At 43.7% G+C, this 21,114-nt stretch overlaps 1 protein-coding gene across 1 annotated transcript in view; it reads left to right on the top strand.

The window, feature by feature from the left end:
• Positions 1-8,138: 8,138 nt before the first annotated feature.
• LOC138966093 (nose resistant to fluoxetine protein 6-like) overlaps positions 8,139-21,114 on the top strand; it is a 38,472-nt gene continuing 25,496 nt past the window's right edge. The window contains exons 1-5 of the mRNA XM_070338176.1: positions 8,139-9,092; positions 11,364-11,545; positions 12,023-12,119; positions 12,354-12,444; positions 13,686-13,930. Coding sequence (XP_070194277.1) covers positions 8,504-9,092; positions 11,364-11,545; positions 12,023-12,119; positions 12,354-12,444; positions 13,686-13,930 — 1,204 coding nt within the window. The 5' untranslated portion in view covers positions 8,139-8,503. The remainder of the gene's footprint in view (positions 9,093-11,363; positions 11,546-12,022; positions 12,120-12,353; positions 12,445-13,685; positions 13,931-21,114) is intronic.

The raw sequence follows: 21,114 nt of genomic DNA, 5'->3' as shown, positions 1-21,114 counted from the left end.
AAGTTCTTACTCAAGTTCTTACTCAAGTTTTTACTAAGTTCTTGTCAAGTTCTTACTCAAGTTCTTACCCAAGTTCCTACCTAAGTTCTTGTTAAGATCTTACTCAAGTTCCTACCTAAGTTCTTGTTAAGTTCCTACCTAAGTTCTTACTCAAGTTTAATTACTAGATTTTAATTTTATTCTGCATCAAAATAAAATGAACTGTGATGAATTGCTGATGCAGACTGCTACAGATATTGAAATCTGTGACAGTAGGACTATACCTGATAAAAAAGAAAGATTGTATTCACTTGCTGTTTGTGGAAAAACAAAACACTACCTTGGGCAGCAGTTAACTGTGGAAGAAGTACAACATCTTTCCTCAGAAGATATAGAAAAGTATCATGGACGGTATGAATCAGTGCTTGGTTCTAAGATGGTTAGAAGTATTGGACAGACTGTTATAGGTTTGTACACAAAGATTTTTGGACATTTTACACCTCTCGACTCGGAGGAAGACTTAACACATGATCTAACTCATGACCCTGTTGTTTCCAAGTCCCTCGAATCTCTTGCCTGTGGCCTGTATTATCGATTTGGTGCTTTATTAGTACCATTTGTTGCTGGATTAATTACTTTCAAACACATTAATTTTCAGAATAAAAAAGATGACAGATCAGTTGAAGCAGACAGTGGAGCAGACGAAAATACCAGAAGTGAACACAGTGACAAAGAAACCTGGTAGAGTAGAAGCAGGAAAAAAACTAGCCGAATGGAACAGACAAAAAAAGTTAAATCAAAAGGCAAAGCAGAACATTATGTCTGAAGTTGAGCAGACACCAAACATTCCTGAAGTGACTAAGGTCACACAAACTGATCAAGAATTAAAATCTTCATTTCTATCATACAGAAAAGTAGCTGTAGCAGCTGTTGTTGGAGGAGGTGGATACTTGCTTTACAAACTTTGGCAAGGCAAATATAAAGTGTCAGAAAAACCAAAATCAGAAACACCAAAATCAGAAACACCAAAACCAACAAACAAAGCAGTACAAACAATAACAAAGCCCACAGTAGTACCTGCAGTGGATTCATTTCATATGGAATAATTTTAATATTTTAATTTTGATAACATAAAAATGAGTTCTGAAAAGACAATAGTTAATCTAGTTTATCACGCTGCAGTGATTGGAGGCTTGAGTGTAGGTTACACAATGCTGGGTAAAAGTCTCCTCAGAATGAAACCAGCCGACTTGGGAAAGTTAGACTTCGAAGACGGTGCTAAACTAATTGGTGTTGTGACAGCTTCCTTTGCAACAAAAGACTTCCTGGTGAAGCAAGGAATTATTCCAGAAAATATAAACATGTAAGACAATAAAATGGCTAGCTTGGTTATGATGGTGGGAGGTGCGATTGTAAATGCGCTTGCATTTTCTGGCAGCAACTATTTGTTTTCTAAACTGCAAAATGGTGAAGAGAGGGAAAGGCACAACAAAGCCATGGAACAACTGGCGAAAGCACAGGATGAATACGAGAAGAAACGAATTGCGCAGTTAGACTTTATGAATGATAAACTCAGGCAGCAAGGACATGCAAACAAAACCTTTGCCAATGTTGATGCAGCCATTCAAGAATACTATCTTGTAACTGGAAAGAAAATGAAGACAAGTGCTCCTCCAAAACTGGGTGACTTTTATCAGCCTTCAGAAGAGCAGAAGGTGGGCGAGATTGTTTTCATTGTTATTGGTATGGCTGTTGTTTACTTTATTGCGCGTGCTGTCAAATCTTAATATTCTGTCATTTAAAAAACCATGAGTGATGCTTTGTTATCTAAAATATATTATTCCCCAAAAGGATACTGGAAAGGAAGAACTGCTATTGACAAGCTCAGTGACGCAGCAGGTGTTTCTCAAGATATAGCAAAGAAATGGTTGTCAAAGCAGGCAGTTTGGCAGATCTATTTACCTGCACCAAGAAAAATTACACGACCACACTTTGTTAACATTAAACCGAATGACACTCATCAAATAGACCTGCTCTATTTACCGCATGACACAGTCAGAAGGAAGAAATATAAGTATGCACTGACTGTAGTTGATGTTGCAACAAGATACAAAGATGCTGAACCGTTGACAGAGAAAAGTGCTATAGCTACAGCTGTTGCCCTGCAAGAAATTTACAGACGTGGACCACTAAAGTATCCCAGAATGATTCAGTGCGATGATGGTAAGGAGTTTAAAGGAGCTGTCAACCAGCTTCTGTTAAAACATCATGTTACAGTGAAGAGAGGTATTCCAGGAAACCACAGGTCACAGGCTATTGTTGAGAGCTTTAACAAACAGTTGGCAGAAAAACTGTTTTCATATCAGTACCATCAGGAATTTTTGGACACAGAAAGTAAATTGCGTAACACTGAATGGGTCAAAAGATTACCATCAGTACTTAGAGCAATGAATCTGGAGGTATTTAAAGCTACAGGGTTAAGACCAGTTGATGCAATCAAACAGAAAACAATACCTGTTGCTCCAAAGTCAACAACACCAGTGGCATTACTACCTTTCAATCAGAAAGTCAGATATTTATATGCACCCGGTGAAGCTGAGGGTGACAGCAGGAAGCGTGCAACGGATCCAATCTGGAGTATTGACATTCATGAAATCAAGAGAGTAGTAGAGACAAATCCACCTATATATTACTTGAGAGAACCAGCACCGCAAAGAGCCTTTGTAAAAGAGGAATTACAATTAGTTCCACGTGGTACAAATGTTAAATGATTTTTTATTTCAGATTTTATAGTGTTAACAAAAATGGAAGCTCTGAGAAAGAATTCTAAGCAACTTCATTTTTTTAATTTATATTTTTATTTTGAGTTATAAAATCAAACTCACAGCGATGGAAGACTCTGTATTAGAATCTTTATCGACAGTATTTGACACCGTTGAATTACAAGTAACGGATCCTCAAAATGTGCAGTCCAGTGTGCAAGACGCCATTGAACAAATTCCAAACAATTTGTTGATTGAACCTCCAGTAAAAGTGCAGATAGTCAGTTTAATAAAATACAAAACAGTCAGTGATGAGGTGCTAGAAGTTCATGTTTCAACCAGACAACTAGCACTTAATTCTATGGCAGAATTGAATGGAAACTGGGCAGATGAAATGATGAAACGGTTTGAGCAAGCTGCAGAGGATGCAAAGATGAAAGGATCCGGATGGTCAGAAGGTGAAATTTTAAAAATAGAATTGAAGCTAAGTAAATTTGCCCCCATCAGAGGTAGAAGTTACATACCTTTACCTCCTGCTCTTGTCAAAAAACGTGCTGTGCTGAACATAAAGAATGATGATGACAAATGTTTTATGTGGTGTGTTCTGGCAAGACTGTACAGTGTAAAGAAAAATGCAGAAAGAGTGTCTAACTATCATGCATACAGAAATAAACTAAACTTTACTGGTATTGAATTTCCTGTCAGCATTACAAGCATTGACAAATTTGAACAGCAAAACAAACCCATCACCGTAAATGTTTACACGTGGGATGAAGAAGATGAACTGAAACCAGTCAGAATATCAAAGAACTCACCAACGATTGGTGATTGTGATACTAACCATGTTGACATGTTACTAATGACTGATGGTGTAAAATATCATTACACTTTGATTCGTACAATGAGTAGACTGATGGCGAGCACAAGCAATCACAATAGTAAACAAGACTTTTGTAGGCGATGTCTCTTGCGTATTCCATCAATTCATGCAGCACTTATACACAAGCAACATTGTAAGAGCGTTGATGATGCGGTTGTGAAGTTAACAACACCACCGCCAGACAGCAAAGTGTATTTTAAGAATGTATGCAAACTACAGAAAAGTCCTTATGTTGTTTATGCTGACTTTGAATCTATCATTGTGCCATATGAAGGACCTTTACCAAAAGACCTACCTAAAACAGTAACTCTAAGTAATCATCAAGTCTGTTCATATGCATTTATTGTTGTTAGTTCAGATGGTAAACATTCTAAACCGCAATTGTACAGAGGACCTAATGCAGCAAAGAACTTCTTACAGCAAATGAACCAAGTGCGAAATGACTGCTCCAAACAACTGAATCTTTCAGACATTGTTATGAAACCTGAAGACCAAGAACAGTTTAACTCTACCACACAGTGTTGGATATGCGAACAAAGTCTAACACCAAACACAGACAATCCAATAGTAAGAGATCATGATCATGTAAGTGGGCAGTTCCGAGGAGCAGCACACAGCAAATGTAATCTACAATTAAAGTTTGATCCTAAGACTTGGAAGCTTCCAATCTTCTTCCATAACTTGCGCGGTTATGATTCACATCTGATCATGCAGGCAGTAACTGATGAATACAAAGCAAGATGCATTGCGCAGTCTTCAGAAAAGTACATGGCCTTTACTCTGAATAGTTTATACTTCTACGATTCTGCTCAACATCTGATGGGAACACTTGAGTCTTTATCTTCATCACTAACTGCTTTCCCAATCACATGTAAGTACTTTGACAGTGACTTAGTTAGAAAGGGAGTCTATCCATATGAATACATGGATTCGTGGGAGAGGTTTGATGAAGATGAGTTACCACCAAAGGATGCTTACTTCTCACGGCTGAAGGGTAAAGGTATAAGTGACGAAGACTATGAACACGCTAAGACTGCATGGAATAAATTAGGATGTAATACAATGGGTGATTATCATGATCAATATTTGTTGGCTGATGTTTGTTTACTTGCAGATATATTTGAGAATTACAGAAGAACATGTATGAAGCACTACAATCTAGATCCTTCACATTACATATCTGCACCAGGCATGAGCTGGGATGCATTTCTTAGATTTACAGGAGTAAAGATTGACTTGCTATCAGATCTACCTACACTTCAGATGATTGAAAATGGACTACGTGGAGGAATCAGTATGGCTTCACACAATTACTGCAAAGCCAACAACAAATACTTGGACGACTTTGATCCTATGAAACCTTCTAATTACATCATGTATCTAGATGCAAACAATTTGTATGGTTGGGCAATGTGTCAGACGCTTCCACTTCGGAACTTTAAGATCTATTCAGGACCATTTTCACAATGTGTTGTGCTGACAATATTAAAAGCAGGCCCAGACAGTCGAAAGGGATGGATACTAGAAGTTGACTTAGACTATCCACTATCACTTCATGATCTACATAATGATTATCCTTTAGCGGCTGAGAGGTTAAAAGTAAACCCAAGAGAACCTCCAAAGCTGGTGCCCAATCTGTTTCACAAAAAGAAGTATGTGTGTCACTACAGACTGTTACAGTTTTACATTAGACATGGATTAATTTTGAAGGCTGTTCATCGTATAATTTTATTTGATCAAGAACAGTTTATGAAACCTTACATTATGAAAAACACAGAACTGAGAACCAAAGCCGCTGATGCATCAGAGAAAGACTTTTTTAAACTGATGAACAACAGTTGCTTTGGTAAGACAATGGAAAACCCACACAAGAGAAAGGATGTTAGACTTGTTACAAGAGAAAATGAGGCCATCAAGCTGACATCCAAACCACAGTATCAAGACTTTAAATACTTTCATGAACAGCTGTATGGTATCTTAATGAAAAAACTTGTAGTCAAGCTTGACAAACCAGTATTCATAGGCTTTACTGTGCTAGAGTTGTCAAAACTGTTGATGCTTGAGTTTTTGTATGATTATTTGAAACCAAGATATCCCAAATCGAGAGTACTTTACACAGACACAGATTCATTCTTACTTGACATTCCAGCGGATGACATTTACAAAGATCTAGAAGCTGAAAGTCCTGCAGTAAAAGGAAAAGATTCTTTTTATGACACTTGCGACTACCCTAAAGAATCACCATTGCACTCAAATGTTAACAAGAAGGTTATTGGAAAGATGAAAGATGAAATGAATGGGAAGATAATTAAGGAGTATGTTGGATTGCGTGCAAAGATGTACAGTGTTGCAAGTGAGAAAGGGGTGGTTAAAAAAGCAAAGGGTGTAAGCAAACAGGTTGTAAAGTCGAGCATATCGCATGATAACTACAAGGAAGCACTGTTTCAGAAGCGAGTGTTTCACCATGACAACCCTAAGATCAGTTCCGCGCTTCATCAGATCAACACAACTATTGTAAACAAGAAATCTTTAGATGCTAATGACACAAAGCGCGTTTATTCATCACCAGAATATTCTTATGCAATTGGCCACTGGAGGACAAACGCGGTAAGTCTGAGTGTGTAATAAGAATTTTTGTCAATCGGGAAAACCCGCTATGACGGGGAAGTGTTTGTGAAAGGGGAGTAGGCTTTGTTGAGTTTCAAAGCAGCCACCAAGTACACTTGTCAAAGCTTGATTCAATAAACAAGTTTTAATATTCATGAACCACGTGATACACCAGAACCAATCGTGGTGGAACAATATTAAACAAGTCATTTGCATAAAGTGCACTCGGTGGCCGCCTGAAAAGGCAGCCTAAATATTGAAGCGTAGTGAAGCGAAGCGTTGGAACAGAGTGACCCAAGCCGCCGGTTTACCAGCAAGACCTACCGTTCACGCGTGAACGGTACTATTTTTAGAATCCTAGAATTCTTGAGAATTTCGGAGCTGGCTTGTTTCTGGTACAGGCAAAATTGGTCATCACTGAGTTTGTGTAACACAGGAAGTTGTGAAATACGTCACGGCAAAATTGTTACCAAAAACATCATAGATCGTATTGTGCAGGGTCAACTGCAACAAACTCAAACCGAGCCATTCATACCTGCTTGTATTTGAGCGACTTATATACCAACATTTTTATGTCTTATTTTGAGCACAGGTGTAGGAAAAATCATATAACAAAGTCTTATTTATTTTCTAATTTAACATTTTTTTTACAAATATGACCATGGTCTTTTAAACATACAGTGACATTAAACATTGTTATGTTAAAAAAAAGAAAAAAGAAAGAAAGCTTTTGCGCACAAATCAGAAATACAGGCCAAACCGTGAGTTTCTGTGGCAAAGCGCGACAGAGGAAATTGCACTGGTTTTATTTTTAGATCAGTGGGAAATTTTCAAGAACAGACGCTTGCATTTGGATGTGTCCAATGATAGTAGGTTTGGTTGTGATCAATCAGAATAATGTAGGCAGGGATGTCGTTAGGCGTCGGACATATAACGATGAAAATCCCCAAATGTCCGATTCACATTGCCGCATGTCGGTCAGATGTCCTATCGTTCAAGTTTAGCCTGAGCGTGGTCATTGTCCGATATGTACTCCATTCCTTCAGACAGCGCGATATTCGTTAATTTTCATTTCAAGATACAAATCTTCTAAAAGACTGAACGCTCTCGTGTTCAGCTGACACTGAAGTTGTCAGTGCCGTATGATCTTTTCTTTTGTTGGGAATTCCCGAACCGTCTGGTGCAGCGCACTGATCTAAACTGACTAGTGCATGCTACAGGAGTACGGGAGACAACTCCAACTGACTAAATAATTCGTCTGCTTTTGTTTTCGATACGAGACAATTATTTAGCTTGAACACCTGCAACGGCTCGTAATTTCCGTGGTTGTATAAGAGAAAGGGAGAATGTACGTTCTGGGTTACTGATTCCGACAGACCCGGCATTGGTTCAAAACAACCTTACTTTACTGTATTTTTTTTTTATGGATTTATGCAGTATTTTTCTGATTTTGTCGCATGTTTCATTTTAGTAAAAGTTTAGTCCAGAAGCCTATTTTGCGTTAATATTTAGGGTCTGTCGGAATCGGTGAGCCAGAACGTACATTCCCCCTTTCTCTCTCCAAGTAAAATATTCATTCCCGTGTCATTTTATTCAAACTTTCTATGCCATTACAGGCATCTACTTAGTTGTCTCGCACACTTTTTGGATCAAAGATTTCTTTCAGAGGGGTCACGTTTAAACAAAATGCTTGCAATAACTTTTTTGCCGAGTTTAGTATGCCTGCACGCAGGTGACCAGAATTCACAGCTCACTTCACCTTCTGTTTGCTGTCACTGCACTGGGTCAAGTTGTTAGCATGCTTGTTTCACCGGGAACACGCACGGCTTATCCATGTACCATATAAGTGCACTCGGATATGAACACAGTTCAGGTACACGAACTCTGAAAACATGGTCAACACCCTCACTTGACTCGCAGCCAAAGCCCGTCCATTATTTAGTCGCTCTCCTGTGTCCTGTTGTGTAATATCTTGTTTGAACTTTTTGCACAAGTGAAATATCTCGCACTGCGGCGATTGAACTGTGAAAGAACTAAGCTGAGTTCGAGGAAACGTACTTACACAGACTTAGCTTGATTAGTCTGGTCGCTGTACATATGTACTGATAGGCCACTGATCGAGAATGGTTATCTCTTCGGTTGATATTGATAGTACATACATGCATCGTCGTGGGCATATCTAGGGCGCACAGACTGAGTGCGTTGCACTTCGCATTGTCACAGAGGGTTCAGTCAGTTAGTTTGGACGTGACTGCATGTTGCACAGACCAAAGACATGGAGCTACCACCAGGACATACCTTATTCAGGGGTGTCTACTTCAGTTTCATCGTTTATTTCCTTATTACAGGAACGTTTTGTGGAGAGGCAAGGGTTACAGCAGCAGACGACACTTCAAACCAACGGGCACCGCTTAATTCACTGAGACGGACACTCGCTTTTGTGTCTTCAGGATTAGACAAACAGCAGACTGACAGGCTAAAAGCCTTACAGAAAAGTGTTCTAAATGCTGACCATGTCAAATTCGCCAAAGATGTTTTGGAGTTAGGTGTTTTAGACAACTTGCTTTTCGAGGGTTTCAGTGACGACGAACGTGACTATGGTGAGATTTTGTCCGTGGAAGTTTCGGCAAACACCTCATCAACGCCTTCGAACAACTTGACAACTTCGTCAGACAACATTACAACACCGTCATACCTATCGACGTCGTCGGACAACCTGACAACTGAGGAGGCTACTACAACTTCACCAGCGAATGTGACTACACCAAGACCCCTCCCGCCAGTCTTGGTCAACCATAAATGTGTCAATCATACGGCCGCTTTTGTGGAGGCATTGGTATCGAGACAACCATGGGCAATACAGAGTAAGGAAGATCATTTTATTTTTGATCTGTGTGTGTGTGTGTGTGTGTGTGTGTCAGTGTGTGTGCGCGCGTGTCAGTGTGTGTGTGCGTGTATGTGTGTGTACGTGTATGTGTTTGTGTGTGGGTGCGCGGCGTGCGCGCGTGTGTTTTAGATAGAGAGAATGTGTGTGTGTGTGTGTGTGTGTGTGTGTGTGTGTGTGTGTGTGTGTGTGTGTGTGTGTGAGTGAGTGAGTGAGAGATTACAAACTAATTCAGACCCAAACCCTGGATTGAGATATGTCAAACATATCCTACCTTTAAATCTGTTACTTTGAGATATATTCAAAATATAAAACCTACTGTTCAAAGACACAAAGAAAACATGCAGTGAAAATCAGTTGAGAAATGCTTTATTCTTGAACCAGCCGACAGGTCAGCGAAAAGTACGATGAAAGTACAGGGGTACTGTAATGGTACACAGAACAGAAAGTACAGGGGTACTGTAATGGTACACAGAACAAGCGTATCACTGTATACCCACAACCATCGATGTCTTTAGTCAAGAACAAGTCGCGTAAGGCGAAAATACAATATTTAGTCAAGTAGCTGTCGAACTCACAGAATGAAACTGAACGCAATGCCATTTTACTCGTAGCATCGTCAGGCCACCGCTCATGGCAAAGGCAGTGAAATTGACAAGAAAAGCGGGGTAGTAGTTGCGCTAAGAAGGATAGCACGCTTTTCTGTACCTCTCTTTGTTTTAACTTTCTGAGCGTGTTTTTAATCCAAACATATCATATATGTTTTTGGAATCAGGAACCGACAAGGAATAAGATGAAAGTGTTTTTAAATTGATTTGGACAATTTAATTTTGATAATAATTTTTATCATATATTTAATTTTCAGAGCTTGTTTTTAATCCGAATATAACATATTTATATGTTTTTGGAATCAGCAAATGATGGAGAATAAGATAAACGTAAATTTGGATCGTTTTATAAATTTTTATTTTTTTTTTACAATTTTCCGATTTTTAATGACCAAAGTCATTAATTAATTTTTAAGCCACCAAGCTGAAATGCAATACCGAACCCCGGGCTTCGTCGAAGATTACTTGACCAAAATTTGAACCAATTTGGTTGAAAAATGAGGGCGTGACAGTGCCGCCTCAACTTTCACGAAAAGCCGGATATGACGTCATCAAAGACATTTATCAAAAAAATGAAAAAAACGTTCGGGGATTTCATACCCAGGAACTCTCATGTCAAATTTCATAAAGATCGGTCCAGTAGTTTAGTCTGAATCGCTCTACACACACACACACACACGCACGCACGCACACACGCACGCACATACACCACGACCCTCGTTTCGATTCCCCCTCGATGTTAAAATATTTAGTCAAAACTTGACTAAATATAAAAATGAACCTTCGCTGTGTACGTGTATCCGTGACACACTTCTTATCCGCGCTTATCTGATAGACCAGATGTCTATCATACTAGAAGTCTATTATGATAGGCTTCTGGATAGACTGATATATTCCTAAAAAAACACATCTAGTTTTAATGGTTTGTTCTTAAACTTTTTTTCCAGTCGTTGAGAGAGAGAACCTGTTCATATGTTTTAATAGTAATGCTTTTAAGCAGTTGGTTGTGATAAGGAAGCTGTAACGATTGAACACGACAGAAAGGCAAATACTCCCGATTGCACGCATACACGCATACACGTACGCAAACACACACAGGGCATACACACCTGCAAACACAACGCACACACACACACACACGCACACACACACACACACACACACAAACACACGAACGCACGCACACACATGAGCAAGACCAATTGTTTATGTGTGCGTCAGTGCGTGCGTGCGTGATTATGTGATTGTGTGTGTGTGTGTGTGTGTGTGTGTGTGTGTGTGTGTGTGTGTGTGCGATCGCGCGCGCGTATGTGTGTGTAAGTGTGTTTCTTTTTGTGTGTGAGTGAATGAGTGTGTTTGAATGTGTGTATTTGTGTATTTCATGCAAGCCATAACGTTATTTCACTCGCAAAATCTGCTAAGTCTGATTGCCTAAAGGGAAACATTTAAGTCCCAGAAGGATTTAAAAGAGCTATATACTTCCAAACATCGTGTATTCCCATTGGGCTATATGTACAGTTCAGAGTTTTGTCTCACCTCAGTTTAAGGAATACAACCCTTCCCTAGCCATAAGCACCCGACAGAGTTATTTTCGGGCATCGTGTTCTGAAAGTATTTTTCAGCAAGCAAGGTGTTTGTTACAGTGATAGACGCCGACGGGAAGCCAGGCCCAAACTTGGAAGGTTTTCAGTTGTTTTGGCTCGGAGATTACGAAGAATGCACCAAAGTGGTCGCCATAGTGAACGGCTCATCGGGAGAAGACAACACACTCTTCAAGGGACGCTACTGCACTGCGATTTTCCCCTTTCAGCCCACAGATGTGCATGTGAGTACTGTTTTAAGCTAAGGCACCCCCCCCCCCCCCCTCGATCGGAAATAATGAACATTTCAACGAGTGTTGTTTTGTGCGCGCGCGCGCGGATATGTGTGTGTGTGTGTGTGTGTGTGTGTGTGTGTGTGTGTGTGTGTGTGTGTTGTTTCTTTGTTGTCGTGCTTGATTGCCTTGGCTGTTTGTTCCTTTGTCTGTTTTGTATGGGAATTTTGAACGGTGCGTGATTCTTAAAATTCTCTTACCCCTTTGGGGGTCGTTGACTCGAAATCTGTTTTCACCCACAAGACAGAGAGAATACAATGCCGCCACGACCATCACAATTCCGAAGCCAACATTTTATATTTTCTTCCAATGACCTTTTTTCTTTTAGTGAAACGCGTTGCGGTGAACAGTACATACAAATGGGGGGGGGGGGGGGGGGGGGCAATGTTGCTTTACTACACCAAAACCCTGTTGTGTGTTTGTTTTCAGCCTCTGATTCCCGCCGTAGCACCGTCAGGTTTACGTGTAGGGCTGTGTGTGCCCGATTCCTGCACTGGCAATGACATCACAGTGATCCTCGACGAAGGTACGTTTTTGTGTGTGTGTGTGACAGTATGTGTGTGTGTGTGTGTGTGTGTGTGTGTGTGTGTGTGTGTGTGTGTGTGTGTGAGTACAGTCGCGCGCGTGTGCGTGTTTGTTCGTGTACGTATATACGATTTAATGAGCATTATACCGATAAGTAAAAGAATACATAAGCCTAGAGCGTTTGAAAGAATATGTGCTCACATTTTCTCACTTTATTATGTTTTGCGTCATGCAGTACTGGCGTCACGGAACATCAGTTTCCGGGTGGGTTTGACAACATGTCAGGAGGAGTCAGTGGACTATGACGCCAAGGCCATAGTTGTATTGTGAGTCGGTCTTTCAAATAACGTAATTTCTTAACTTGCAGAATGGTTATGTGTGTACTGCACACACACACACTGACTCCTTCTCTCTCTCTCTCTCTCTCTCTCTCTCTCTCTCTCTCTCTCTCTCTCTCTCTCTCTCTCTCTCTCTCACACAGACTCAGAGACATGATCCATGTCCAACTCCCATGTCACCACTGTGGCACGTAAAAGATCTGTCATTCTGCAAGAAGTTCATGTGGTTGATTACACATAAAACACGCACAAACCTGGACAGCGCGACTCTTGGTGCTGCTAGCTTTCCACTCTAAAGAGGGGATAATAAAGTAGTGAAATGAATAATCAAACAAGTCGCGTAAGGCGAAATTACTACATTTAGTCAAGCTGTGGAACTCATAGAATGAAACTGAACGCACTGCATTTTTTCACAATGACCGTAGTCCGCCGCTAGTGCAAAAGGTAGTGAAAGTGACGAGCCTGTTTAGCGCGGTAGCGGTTGCGCTGTGCTGCGTAGCACGCTTTACTGTACCTCTCTTCGTTTTAACTTTCTGAGCGTGTTTTTAATCCAAACATATATCTATATGTTTTTGGAATCAGGGACCGACAAGGAAAAAGATGAAATTGTTTTTAAAACGATTTCGAAAATTTTATTTTAATCATAATTTTCATATTTTTAATTTTCAGAGCTTGTTTTTAATCCGAATATAACATATTTATATGTTTTTGGAATCAGAACATGATGAAGAATAAAATAAAAGTAATTTTGGATCGTTTTATAAAGCATTAATTTTAATTACAATTTTCAGATTTTTAATGACCAAAGTCATTAATTAATTTTTAAGCCTCCATGCTGAAATGCAATACCGAAGTCCGGCCTTCGTCGAAGATTGCTTGGGCAAAATTTCAATCAATTTGATTGAAAAATGAAGGTGTGACAGTGCCGCCTCAACTTTTACAAAAAGCCGGAGATGACGTCATAAAAGACATTTATCGAAAAAAAGAAAAAATGTAAAAACTTGACTAAATGTAAAAACAAAAATTGTAGGTTACTGGAACGTTTAATTATTGTCAGTAGACGCTTATCATACAAATAGTGAACTTATCTCAAAATCGTCGATGAAACTCGCTTGCAAGATGCCGGCGAAGTAATGAACAAGAAATGAGGAAAACAAGATAAAATTGCCTCTAATGTAGGTAGGGCTTTGACCACGCCAGAAATAATCACATGCCCCGCTTTCTTCCAGGTTCATCTGCAGTGTCTTCTTACTGTTGATGGTCATCGGTACTGTCTTCGACGTGGTTGTGGTCCAGTGGCCCAAGTGGAGAGAGGCCAGCGAACTGGGTGTGGACAGTCAGTCCCTTGCCAACAACGGCTACAACTCCATCGGCGCCGGCCCCACGACCAGCGTCAACGTCAAGAGAGACGAGGAGACACAGCCATTGTTGTCTGGAGGGAAGGCTCCTGCCGGTACCGATGAGCAGGGTTTAGGTTTGTTTGATGGTGTGTGTTGTGTGACATAGGTGTGTTTGTGTGTGTGTCAGCGGGGGGTTTGAGGTGGGTTGGGTTGTGGTGTGTGTATGTGTGTGTTGTATGTGTGTGTGTATGTGTGTATGTGTGTGTGTGAGTGTGTGTGTGTGTGTGTGTTTTGGCTCTTCTTGTGGTGTTCCGAGTTTCTTATCATTGAACATTGTCACGTTTCAATATATCACTTAAGGTGATTATGAACCGGTTAATTACTACTAATTAACTAACCACACCACGATCCACTCTCGCAGTCATACAATTAAATAGAGTCAACAAAAGTATAAGTTTCAGACGCCTGTTTATGTATAAACTCGCCACCTCCCTCGAGCCTTCACTCAAAATATGTTCCTTTTACGTTCTCAACACGTAAAAAACCCGTGATCACTGACAAAATGCCAGTAGTATATAGAAAATTATAGTAACACGCTGATCCCGTGTAAATACAGTCAAATGAGAATGTTCTGTTCAAAAAGCTCTAGTTCATGCAGGGGTCACACACCCCACGTTGTCACTACTCCAATGAAATCACAGATAAGAAAAGACAACGGTGGTCCACGGGGTGCGTAAGACACGGTGCACTTAGCTTTCTTTCTGTACGCTGGTTAGCCGGTCTGCTGGTTAGCCGGTTCGCTGGTTAGCCGGTCTGCTGGTTAGCCGGTTCGCTGGTTAGCCGGTCTGCTGGTTAGCCGGTTAGCGTAGCTTCCTCAGGTCCCAGCTCCAACGTCTGCAGCTAGCAGTGTCCCGCCAAAGGCAGCCGTGCAACGGTTACAGGAAACCGAAACGAAACGAAACGAAGGCTGCAAACAGAAAGCATCGGTGCACTAAACATGTCAGCTACCCCTCACCCACCACCTTAAAACATGTCATCTTTAAATATCTCATCGAGCACGTGGGCCTGCACAAAACGGACTTTTTACAACAACAAAACAGTCATTTTCCGTCCTTCTCTCCCTATCTGCAAAAACCATATACAGATTAGTATTTTAGCGTCACAGAGAGTAAATTATGCGCTAACCTGGAAAGAACAACAGAGAGTATTTCATTCCACAACACAGACTCATCAACAGCGTTAAATAATGATTTATTACCTCAAAAGCCTATGATTGTACTCTCAATGGAAGCAAAGTCCGCCTCCTCCCTGGAGCAGCCTCTGTTCGTCAACAGTGACCAAAAACCTCCAGAACCCCTTGTCGAATCCTTATGCGAAAGCCATCGCCGACGAAGGAATGTTGACGACTTGTCCTCAGCAAAATATGTGGCAGTGTGAAGGAAATAACCGGTGGAAGCTCCCCTAGAGTGCCGAATACAATATTCGGTGAAAAACCATCATACTCTAGAAACTGTGTATTAGATCCTTCCCCTTCTGCCGCTGGGTGTCAAGTGCGCCGCCCTTGTGTCTCTCCCAGACAACCTAGCCAATAACACGTGACTGACCTTGTCACCAAACCAGTCCAGCTATACACAATTCTGCCTCCCAAGCAGAAAAAAGACACGAGAAACTCAATCCGTGAAAATCCCGTGCGCGCTGTCAGCGAAAAACCGTCAGCCCTATGACAGCAAAAAAAAACCCACTGTGAAACTCGTGCGCTACAAAACATCCGTGCTCATTGAGCACTGTCAGCAAACTCTGCTGTAGCCCAATATCACGTACAGGCGCTTTCTATCATAATCGACCAAGAACAGGCACTCCACCGAGTGACACTTTCCTGGTCTCTGTCACCCGATCGTGACACACCTCCCCTCTTCAAGACGAAACCTCGGTTTCGCTCACAGTCATGTTCTCCTCTACAGCCCGAGAGAGAAAGTCAGCTCCAACATTGTTGGCGCCCGGAATGACGCGTACCGTGAATTGGTACGGTTGGAGAATCAACGCCCAGCGCATAAGTCTGGCGTTTGCCAACCTTGCAACCTGAAGATATTGCAGAGGTTGATGGTCCGTCTCCAGACAGAAAGGTCGTCCGTACAGGTACGCTTTGAACTTCTGGATGCCCCAGACAATGGCGAGACACTCGCGTTCAACCGTTGCATACGCTGCCTCGGCCGAGGTCAGCTTACGGCTGGCGAAGCAAACAGGGTGCAAAAACCCCTCTGTCTCCTGAAGCAACACTGCCCCAAGTCCCTTCCCTGAAGCGTCTGTCCTCAGCACGAAGTCCTTGTTCAGGTCTGGTAGTCGGAGAATAGGCTGACTGGTGAGTCGCCTCTTCAGGGTGTTGAATGCGGAGCTGCATTCCTCAGTCCACACTACAACGGTCGGTTGTAGTTTCTTGGTAAGGTTGGTCAGTGGTAGAGCGATTTCGGCAAAGTGCGGGATGAAGCGTCTGTAGAAGCTGGCTAGGCCCAGGAAAGACCTGACTTCTTTCTTCGTGCGCGGTGGCTCCGCCTCCCGAATCTTCTGGATCTTGTCGTCCTCTGGAACGAGCAATCCCTCGCCGACAACATGACCCAGGAAAGACAATTCCCGAAATCCCAAGTAGCACTTGGACGGTTTGGCTCCCAGATTTCCGTCCTTCAACCTTCCGAACACGTCGCGCAGGGCGTCGAGATGTTCAGTCCATGTCTCTGTCGCGATCAGCACATCGTCGATGAAACTGCTGATGTCCTCGCGCTTCAATGGTTCCAAAAGTTTCCTCATCATGCGAGTGAAGACGGCACCTGCATTCTGTAGACCAAAAGGCATGACTGTCCACTGGAACTGGCCGAATGGAGTCGTAAAAGCAGTCTTTGGGCGATCTTCCTCGGCAACTGGAATTTGCCAGTATCCCTTGGTGAGGTCTAATTTTGAAAAATACTTGGCCTTGGCCAAGTGACTGAAGAGGTAGTCCACATCAGGCATGGGTTCCGCGTCAAACGCCGTAATCTTGTTCAGCTTCCGGTAGTCGACACAGAACCTGACGCGTCCATCCTTCTTCTTCACAAGCACAATTGGTGAACTGTAGGGAGAGTTCGCTGGCTCGATGACGCCCAACTTCGTCATGTCGGCGATTTCCTTCCTGACCACCTCCTTCTGGGCATGAGGCATGGGATACTGCTTCGTCCTCACTGGCTGCTTCTCCAGCAAGTCGAAGGTAAACTCCTCTAGATGCGTCTGAAGTGGTATGTCTGTAAGGACCCGTGCTGCATCCTTCAGGATCTCTTGCAAGTCCGCCTGCTGGTCGTCCCCAAGATCAGGTGAGATGTGCACGTCCGTGTGATCCTCACTAGCCTCCAACGGACAAACTGGTACACGTCCTCCTCCCTGTTCTTCCGTTGTCTCGTCCATCACGACAGCAACTGCTTCTGTCACTTTGTCCTTTTCCCCGTAGGCAGTCCTCTCTATGTAGGCGCGCAGCAGGTTGGCGTGGTACAGGCGTGCTTTCCCGTTCATGACGATCCTGTAGTCATTCTGGCCCACTTTCGCTGTCACCTCAAAAGGTCCTTGCCACTGCAGTTGTAGCTTGTTGTGTTTGACAGGTAGAAGTAGCAACACCCGTTCTCCAATCTTGAAGCTGCGCGGCCGTGCCTTGCGGTCGAATCCTCGCGCGTAACGCTGTGCTGCTCTTCCCAGGTTCTCTTGAGCCAGTTTGCAGGTCTCTTCAATCCTGTTCCTGAGTTCTACTATGTAGGTCGCTGTCGTCTGCACCTCCTCGTCAGCTTCTTCGTCCGTCCAAGCCTGACGCAGGATAGCCATGGGACCGCGTACCTGTCTGCCGTACAACAACTCAAATGGGGAAAAGCCCAAGCTCTCCTGAGGAACCTCGCGGTATGCAAAAAGCAATGCTGGGATGTACCTGTCCCACGTGCGTGGTTTCTCCTGAGCTAATTTCCTCAGCATGGTCTTCAAGGTGCCATTGAACCTTTCCACCAGTCCGTTGCACTGAGCATGGTAAGGAGTGGTGAAGTGCTGCTCCAGTGATAGCAGTCGTGCTGCCTCCGCCATCACTCCTCCCGTGAACTGCGTGCCTCTGTCGGTGAGTACCTCTGATGGAATTCCCAGCCGGGACCACATAGTAACCAGAGCCTCAGCTACTCGCGTGGCTTCAATCGATTTCAGAGGGATCGCCTCTGGGTATCGAGTAGCGTAGTCCACCATGGTCAAAATGTATCTGTTTCCGTCCTCAGACGCAGGCAAGATGGGCCCGATGATGTCCACTGCCACCCGACGAAAGGGTTCGTCGATGAGCGGCATCTTCTCTAAGGGGACCTTCCTCACCCTTCCTTTGGCAACCACCTTCTGGCACTTATCGCAGGACGCACAGAAACGTCGGACATCCGTGCAGATGCCTGGCCAGTAAAAGTGGCGCCAGACACGATCCGTGGTCTTCTTGGTGCCAAGATGACCTCCCAGAATCGAGTCGTGTGCCGTTGCCATGACACCCTCGCGAAACTCGCGAGGCACGACAACCTGTTTGAATGTACCTTCTTGGTTGCTGAACTCACGGTAGAGCAACTTCTTGTCCCTGAGGAACCTTGACCTCCCATGCTTCCCGCTCAGCTTCACCTTCCCCGACTTCGCGTGCTCCCGAGGAGTCGCTAATGTCGGATCAGATGCCTGAGCCTTCGCGAGAAGCGCGGGGGTCACGTTCCCCAGGGCAGCTCGTGCAGCAGGTAGGGGTTTAAGAGGTTTGTCCTCTCGCTCCGCCTGTGCCCGCGTGAGCACTGAAATGACGTCGGGAGACCGATAAACGGGAACCTCCCTGGTGACGCCGTCCACAAACTGAACCCGGTTTCCAATGAGCAGGTCGCATGGAGGATCGTCCATGACGACGGCCACAATGGTCCCCGTGAACAACGGTGTTACGACCTTGATCACTGCCGTGTTCAAGTCGTAAGCGTGAGATGCCTCGGCCATTCTCACTCTTATGCTGTCTCCTGTGTAGGCCATAGCTGGAACTAGACTCGCCCGAACCACTATCATGTCTGCCCCTGTGTCCCGCAGACCTTCGCCCTTCACTCCGTTAACGTAGACGTTGCAGTGGGGCTGGAAATGTTTCCTGGAGCACGGAACGCAGAGTTGTGGAATTGTGCATGAGCTCGTGACGTCCCTTAACTCCTCACTGCCAACAAAGTGTACGCCCTTCTGGTCAGCCTGTCTCCTGTGGCAGTCCTTCTTCACGTGGCCCCGCTTGTTGCAATAATAACACTGGATGTCAGTTCTGGAACTTGATCCTTTGTGTCCCTGATCGTCCTTCCCGTCCTTGGGTCCTGAAGAACCTGAATTTCCCGATTTTCCCGGCCGTGAGCCTGAAGATTTGCCAGAGATCGCCTGGGCGTCCTCGTGTACTCTGATCCAGTCGGCTGCTTCCTGAGTAGTCTTAGGCTGGTGCTCCTGCACGAAGGTCACCACCTCAGGTCGCAGGCTGGACATCAGTTGTTCCATGACTATGAGGTCGGCAAGGTCGTCGACGGTCCAGTCCTTTTCGGCCATCTCCACCCAGCGCCGCAGGTAGAGATTAAGGCGTGCCACAAACTGATGGCTCAGCTCGCCGCTCAGTCTCTTGCTGTTACGCAGACGTCGTCTGTAGGCTTCCGCAGTCAGGTTGAAGCGCTGGAGTAACGCCTTCTTTAGTGCCTGATAGTCTCTCGCCTCGTCGTCCTCCAAAGCGTTGTAGAGCTGCAATGCGCGTCCTTTTAAGCAGGTGCTAAGGCGGCTAGCCCACGTGGCCTCTTCCCACTTCTGGTCAGATGCAATGCGCTCAAACCGGCGTAAAAAGTCGTCGAGCTCGTCCTTGTCATCGTCGAACGTCGGCAGTCTCGTACGGTCGGCAACAAACGTCGGCGCGCTAGCCTGAGTAAGCGTACCCTTCTCGGCCTGTAGTCTAGCTAGCTCTAGCTGGTGATCGCGTTCCGCCTGTTCCTTCCGGTCTAGTCTGTCACGTTCGTCTTTCTTTTCCTGTCTGTCAAGTTCGGCCTGTCGTTCGGCCTGTCGTTCCCTTTCTTGTCTGTCACGTTCGGCCTGTCGTTCCTGTCTCTCAAGCTCGTCTTTCTTATCCTGTCGGTCACGTTCGGCCTGTCGTTCCCTTTCTTGTCTGTCTCGTTCATCTTTCTCTTTCTTTTCTTGTCTGTCTCGTTCATCTTTCTCTTTCCGTTCTTGTCTGTCACGTTCGTCTTGTCGTTCCTGTCTCTCACGTTCGGCCTGTCGTTCTTGTCTGTCAAGCTCTTCTTTTCTCGTCTGTCGCTCTATGTCTTCCTTACGTTCTAACTCCTTGCGCTTAAGCAAACTACGCGCTCTAACGCGTGCGTCTCGCTCTGTCTGTTCCTCGCTACCAGGAGTCTCAAAAGTTAATCTCTTCGTAGGAGATCCCCCTGTAGCCATGGTTAGTTTAGCAAAGCTTTATCACAAAAGTAAGTCTAACGCAGCTATAGCTAGAATACGCGGTGATGAAAGCGATGGATACAAAAATCCAGCAACCAGAAAATGCAGAAGAAAAATCCAAACGGTGTAGAACAAATCGCGTAGCCTACTTTATGACTGCTTTTTGCGGTGAAACAAAGTGTTTCCCACAGCCGTGGCCTACTTTATCGGCTGCTTTTTGCGGTGAAACAGAGTGTCTCCCACAGCCTTGGTTAGGACAGAAGTCCTCGGACCCTTCCCCCCCAAAATTCCAACAAAGTCAAAATATGGAGAAAAATCCAAGTAAAACAAGACGGTAGAAATGTAACCTTTTACAGAATGCGAAACAACAATGTAGAGAAAACTGAGTAAAACGAGTAACAAATCCGCTAACCCCGCTCAGCTCTCTGCAACGGAAAACTCTGAACGTACAACAACAAAGATTCACAAACAAAGGAAAGGGAGGTAATCACAGTTAGCGCATACAATAGCTTACAAATTACAATTTACATTTCCTGCAAGATGTGAATCGCTTAAGGTGTGGTATATGATCAAAACTATACAAAAAAGGGTAGCACCAAGCAGAAAATAAGTTGAGCACTGACGAGATTATCTGCTCTTAGTTATCCTTAATTGGTGGGTCTTTATCAGTTGGAAATTAACTGAGTAAATCCCGGCTTGGCCCCCATGTGTCACGTTTCAATATATCACTTAAGGTGATTATGAACCGGTTAATTACTACTAATTAACTAACCACACCACGATCCACTCTCGCAGTCATACAATTAAATAGAGTCAACAAAAGTATAAGTTTCAGACGCCTGTTTATGTATAAACT

This window comes from Littorina saxatilis, linkage group LG5 (genome assembly GCF_037325665.1).
Source record: "Littorina saxatilis isolate snail1 linkage group LG5, US_GU_Lsax_2.0, whole genome shotgun sequence".
NCBI classification, from domain to species: Eukaryota; Metazoa; Mollusca; class Gastropoda; order Littorinimorpha; family Littorinidae; genus Littorina; species Littorina saxatilis.
Note: the sequence above shows the minus strand (reverse complement) of the source record. Positions and strands in the feature narration are given on the sequence as shown.